Consider the following 6,619-nt stretch of genomic DNA (forward strand, 5'->3'; position numbering starts at 1 on the left):
TTGGAAAGCTCGGATTGAGAGTCATTGTTTCCTATTCCCCTAATATTCCAGTAAAGAACCTTCATTGATTGTACTTTTTATTCTTTGTTCTGTCCCTCTTTGGATAAGGGTTTTCACGAGCAAGAGCTAGAGTAGCTTGTCGTCTTTGTTTCTTCTGTTGAGACTTAGAGAGAACCGGTGTGAAACCATTCTCTGTATCTCCGTTATCCCCATGACCAGTAATTAATGAGACATCCTTGGCTAAAGTTGCAACATGTTCGAATCCCGGGGGAGCAAGACCCGTAGCTAAATCTGCCAGATCAATAATATTTTCCTCTTCCACCATATCATGCCAACTCTGACCACTATGTGAAAGGGGGTTGGTTGGCTGGGCAGTACTATAAGCATTTAGCTCCATGTTGGAGCTCACATCATCATCACACATCTCAACTTCATCATCCTCATCAGAAATATTGACCGAAGGGTCCTCCAAAATAGTTGGACCAACAACTACAACAAAATCATTAGGAGTAGTGTCAACCCCTGCTTCAGTTTCCTTATTTGCAAGGATGACAGAATTATTCATATTGATAAGAGGAGTTATGTTGCCTCTACAACATCCAGCCTTCCCGTTGGTTATGGGTTCAATAATGACCAAATCTGCAATACGATCCAATTCCTGGTCAATGGCCTCAGTGAGAACATCTTCTGCAAATTTAGTAATCTGTTCATGGTTTGCAACATCAGGGGAGAGTTGCACCTGAGGAGTAGTGTCCAAGTTTTGCTCAGAAACATTGTTTACAGCCGTCCTGGGACGATACTCTTGACGCCCAATGAGAGAAGGCTTTTTAACTGCCTTTTGTACTTGAGCATTTTGCTCTTTGTTAGAGCTCTTCAAGGCCCTGCATTGGTCAGCCATGTGGCCAACCCTCCCACAATGAGTACACACATTCTCATAGACTACTTCAATTTGAAAACAATGAGTTTCACGCTCAACCATCAAAGAAGGTGGTAGTTCACCAGCAAGATCCACATCAATTAAGACTCTAGCAAAGTAGCCAAATTGTCTTTCCCTTGTGGCTTTATCAATTTGCAATGGAGTTCCGACCCCCCGAGCAATCTCCATAAGATGTTGTTGGTGCCAATAATCTTGGCTCAGACCATAAAACCTAACCCAAATTTGAGCATGAGTTTGTGGAAAGGAAACTCCAGGTACAAAATCTGGTTTCCACTGAGTTTGTGGAAAGGAAACTCCAGGTAAAAAAATGTAGGCCTAATAATTGAGCTTAAGTGAACAAACAAATTTTTGATTAGTCAATTCAAACTCAAAACTGAGTAGTTTTGTGACTAAATACAAGCCTCTTGCGAGTTCTACGAGCCGAAAATGCTACTTGTGAAGATGGCTTGTTTCATTTACAAGTTGAGCTCGAATGAGTTAAAAAGAAGCAGTGCATAATACGAATTTGAGTTGTATCGAGTTAATCTACAACCCTATAATCTATATGTAATGACACAAATCTTTTTTCGTTGATAAAATATTTTTTACCATAGATTTTTAAAATTTACATTAACTTAAAAAATTCGGAGGTTGAAATTGACATCCTCTTTTTTACAAACTGGCCGCACTCCCTTTCTCCTATTCTCATGCACATGAGCATTAAAACAGTCATGAAATATAGAAGAGGAGGAGAGCAACTGAGCAAGGAGCATGATTTGTACAAAACTGGGTGCGCGCTAGTTTCACTCCTCAAAAATAATGTGCAAATGGGGACCAGATGGCGTTAAAACGACGGAATTTTCATTGAGACAATGAAGTCTAGCTAATCTTCGAGACTCCAACATCTAAGGGTGTCACATATTGTGCATGATTATGAACTTAAAAGAACACAGAAGTGTCTATAATGGACTTGGTCACCTCTCCACATTCTATATGTGCTGTGGCTCTTTCTGCAGATACACTAGTGTTGGAGAGTTTGATTTTGATTTTGGTGTTTCTCGTGTGCAGATTAAAACAACATTTTGTAGCGAATTATAGGAGTCTACTCATGTATATATATTCAAGGAAAACCAACTGCCAACAAGTCTTAAAAGTGGAGATTCAAAAGTAACAATAAAACAGCCAAAGAAAATGGAAGGCATTTAACAAAGGAATTGGAAACTGAAGTACTGAACTATACAAAAAAACAAGTACAAATGCAAGGAGAAGCCTTGTCAAACCATCCTAATACAAACCCAGAATCTGTTATTCAACTTTTAGCAACACTAGTAACATTCATAATCCCAAGCAAGTCAATCTACCATCAAAGGGAAACAAAAACAACAGTTTGAAAGAACTAGCAGCCTCAAGGTTACTACTGCCAGAAACTCAGAATTATTACTCCAAGTGCATGCGCGCGCAGTCAAACTTATTGCCCAGATTGATTGCTCTTCTGTGATTTTTCTACCATTCTAACCATAGCAGGTGTTTCAAAAGCACCAACTGCAGAAGAGCATTGACTTCCACCTGGGGCGGCACCGGATGAAAAACTAGCACCACCGAAACCTGCAGGGGCGCCAAAACAAGCAGAGGCACCCGACTGCTGCATTAAGGCATTGGCACCGCTAGAGAAATTCACACGGTTGGAGGCACCAAAGAGACATGAGGTTATTGTGTCACCCCTAGCTGAAGCCCTCTGTCGAGAATGAGAACTCATCCCTGCGAGAGCGTAAGCACGCCCTGAGTTAGCGTACAAGTCCATAGATGCCATTCTCTCCATGACTTCTCTAAGCTCAGTTTCAAACAAATTACTGAGACCATCCCCAGCTTGAGCTGCTGCTGATGCTAAGACAGTTGCTCTTCGTTCAGCCAAAAGTGCCCGTGCACCTTCCAGGTTTCCCATCTCAGCCAACCTTTGTGCCTCTGCAATAGTTTCAGCAACCACAATTCTGTTCCGCTGTCGATCAACCTCCAAAGACACTGCCTTTTCTGCAGGGGAACAAACCTCAGGTCTCAGTATCTCTACTCTCTCACCTTGCACCTGCATCAACTCATTTGAAGCAAGATCTTTGTACACGCATGTTACATCTAACAATGGCATCTTAACATGTGAAGCTGAGGGTGGAACTAACAGGTAGACCAGAAATTGTTTCTCCTCTTCTGCATACATATTTCCAATATCAACTACACCTTGCTGGCCCTCATCAGAAATCTGGCTGACATGTCTCCCTGATGGTATTGAAACAATCTTCACCCCAGCTGATGCTGACCTTACTGTGAGGCGAAGTTCCTGAGCCACTACACTGAGAAGACCACCAATGCACAAAGCAAAACCATCTTGTATCATGCCAACTGATTCAATGAATGAAAAGGTACCACCAGATGCATCAGAAATAGCATGCATAATGCTTGCATCATGGTCTTGGCCAAACCCAAATGCGTGGACTGGGATTTCCTGTTGCATGTCACTAGAACGAATGGAAGCAGGCAATTGGTTCAAAATTTGGCTTCCACTTCGACAGTAGTTATCTTGGCCGTCGGATAAGAGGATGATGCTAGAAACTGGGTTCCTTTCGCTCCGATCTTCAAGGACCTTAGTTCCTTTCTTGAGTGCTTCGGCAATGTTAGTTCCACCACCTGCTCTAAGAGACTCGACGGCTAGTATGGCACTTTCACGGCCATCAGCAGTCATCCTTTGGAGAGGAAGAACTCTCTTAGAATTTGATGAGAATGAGACAATAGAAAGTCTGTCTGAAGACCCCAAGTTTTCTATGACAAATTTGACAGCACGCTTGACAAGGTCAAGCTTCGAGCCAGTCATGCTGCCACTTACATCCAGAACTGTTACAAGGTCAATGGGAGTACGACCATGGCCCTCAGAATCCTTAAGGGGTGGTGCACGGATGCTGACAAGGACAGGAAACTTTGAGCTAGACTCCGCAGCAGAGATAGCAGAGAACTCTGCATAAGTCTTAACTGTCACATTCTGGTGGGAGGAGGATTGAACAGGTGAGGTCAATGACTGGAGAGGTTCATCATCAGAGAAGGTAAGTGGCTCAGGAGGGTCCTGGGGTTGCTGCTCAAATGGGTACTGAGGATGATTCCAATGCGGCTGCTGATATGGGAGGTGAGGATAATTCCAATGGGGTTGCTGCGGCATTGGGAACTGCCTGAAAGGGATCCTGGTCTGTTGAGGAGGAGGAACTTGGAAAGGTACATTATTCTTGTCCCATTTTACTCTGCAGACAGGGCAGTAAAGATTTCCATGCTGAACATTGTTGGCAATACAAGGGTAGTGGAAACGGTGGGAGCACTCAGCAGTAAAGATCGCTTGGCCTTGGCCAGTTGTCAGGCTACACCAGCAAATACTGCAATTTTCCTGTACATGAAAACAACAAATTAGATCAATCAGTCAGTGAAGGAAACAAAAGAAAAAATCAGAACGCTGTTAACATTAATTTTTATTTTATTCTATACCAATGTAAAACCTCACATACTATTTCATAAGTCTATGCAATTCACAGTGTATTTTTCAACGAAAGATTTAAAAAACTCACGAGCATAATAATGTTGATCAATAAAGCTCCTAAAACCTCAATCTATTAACTTCACAATAAGGAAGCGGGAGAGACATTGAATCTTTAACAAATATTCTGATAATGCCAAAGTTTAGACCAAAAGTAACAAAACTACTTACTTGAGAAGAAGAATGTGGTTCCGGCTGCTGGTTGGCACCATGATTAGCACGCCTAGCAATCAGTGTCTGGGCACCCATTCGAATCCCATTCAGGGCACGACAAGCAATGTCTGTAACTGAAACATCCTGGTAAACGCAATAGGCAGCAATTGAGTTGTTTCCTCTGCCTCCATCTGTCACTAGTTCAAAACTGCGAAGGGGTCCGAAGGACTCTACCAACTCCCTGATCTGTTCTTCTTTAAAGTAATAAGGGAATCCACCAAAAAAAATTCGATCAGGATCCCCAAGCCCACCAGCAATAGAACCCTGTGGTAAAGAAAACCATATTATTGTCAGTCTGTAAACTTCCCACTGTTAAAAGAAAGTTTTAACAACCCTAAATTCACAAAACCCTACTCCACACAGTTCACAATAAAAGATAGGATCTTTAACAATAAAATTCTTGATAGCCTTGCACCAAAAATTAGAAAAAAGAAAAAAACTACTTACTTGAACAGATGCAGTAGCCATAGACGAAAACATGTTCGGAGTGATCACCTGGGTCAAAAGCTCTTTACTTCTTCTGCGCCAAAAGAAAGAGAATCTGTGCGTCAAATATAAATTCTTAGAAGGAAAAAAGTAAGGTTCTTCATATAGGAGAGCTTTTGGGCCTTGTGGGTTTCATTGGCCTACAAGTAATTAACGCTTTGGTTTCCATTATTCCTAATCCTAAAATAATAAGAGTAATTAATTAATAAAAACTCTACTGATTTATCAATAACACACGTGAAACTGTAAAAGCTACGCACTTTATAGACTGAAAGAGACGTGATTAAGTGGGTATTTAAGATTTCCCTAATCTGCCCCTACGGAAGGGAGCAATCAAGCGGAATCAACGGCATAAGAAGGGTAAATAAGACAGAACAAGAGGGGTATTTCGGTCAAAAAGAATCAACCGGCGTCGCCGGGGTTTTCTCAGCGGCGACGAAACGGAGGTGGTAAATTATACAGAGATAGAGACAATGAGGAAGAGAACAGAGCATGGATGCAAACAAAAGCATAATGCAAAGAACAAGAACTGACTCAGAAAATTGATCGATGGTTGTGTGTGTGTATGCGAGAAAGTGATCATGGTTGTTTATAAGGAAAGAAACTGACCTTGGAGGAGCTTTGGAAATTGTGAGAGACGCCGATGAGATTTTATGATGAGGAATCGGAGGAGAAGAGTCGTTTAGCTTCCTTCGCACACTAGTAATTTTAACCCATTTACTGCCCTCTTATACTTTGAAGCCCATTGTTGGGTACTCTGAAATATACTAAATTGGACTTTGAAGCCCATGTACCTCTTGTTTATTTGACTATTGGTTGACCACTTTTTTACCATAATTTTATTATCCATTGGCCTACGGCATTTGATTCTTCACAAATGAATTTCAGTCGATTTTTTACAACATACGACATTTCAAAGATTCGTCTTGTCAAGATATTTTCTTTATTAAAATTCTCTTATGTCATAATCTTATCATTGGTAAAACATGTAATTTTAAGACCCGTGTAAGTGATGACATGAAAAAAATCTTGATTTATTTTTGTCTTTTTTATGATTTTCTAAAGTTAGAACCGAGAAAATCGAAAAATGTCAGAAATATAAAAAATTTCGTTGCTTTTGTTTTTGTTTTGAGTCTTAGGATGCCTTTCAACTGTCTGGGATGATTCTATATCTCTGAAATCATGACTAAAAGAGGATCACAACATTGAGATGATTTTAAACATGGTATTCTTTGGTTAATTGAGATATATGAAAAATGTGTGCCTTGTAGTGGATATGGATTGCATGACCTTGGTACAGAATATGAGCATGTTAAGATGAGTTGTGATTCATAAAGCCATGTGAGATAATTGAACCATGTCCCTTTTTCTTGGAGTGAAATGAAAAATATATTCTTAATTTCTTGGCGATGTTTTGATGATCTCATTATTCTTTCATC

General features: G+C 40.6%; 2 protein-coding genes across 2 annotated transcripts; both read right to left on the reverse strand.

Annotated features, from left to right (window-relative positions):
• Positions 1–61: 61 nt before the first annotated feature.
• Positions 62–1,105, reverse strand: LOC133731175 (uncharacterized). The gene has a single exon (XM_062158613.1). It carries the CDS (start codon positions 1,103–1,105, stop codon positions 62–64), a length of 1,044 nt encoding a protein of 347 aa, XP_062014597.1.
• A 1,025-nt stretch (positions 1,106–2,130) lies between these two features.
• LOC133728960 (E3 ubiquitin-protein ligase WAV3-like) lies at positions 2,131–5,900 on the reverse strand. The gene is made up of 4 exons (XM_062156421.1): positions 5,790–5,900; positions 5,142–5,235; positions 4,653–4,958; positions 2,131–4,334 (listed from the first exon to the last, which is right to left on the reverse strand). The coding sequence occupies exons 2-4, from the start codon at positions 5,172–5,174 to the stop codon at positions 2,385–2,387; spliced, it is 2,289 nt and encodes a 762-aa protein (XP_062012405.1). The 5' UTR covers positions 5,175–5,235; positions 5,790–5,900; the 3' UTR covers positions 2,131–2,384.
• Between the last annotated feature and the right edge of the window lie 719 nt (positions 5,901–6,619).

Source organism: Rosa rugosa, chromosome 2, assembly GCF_958449725.1.
Source record: "Rosa rugosa chromosome 2, drRosRugo1.1, whole genome shotgun sequence".
In the NCBI taxonomy this organism is placed as follows: domain Eukaryota; kingdom Viridiplantae; phylum Streptophyta; class Magnoliopsida; order Rosales; family Rosaceae; genus Rosa; species Rosa rugosa.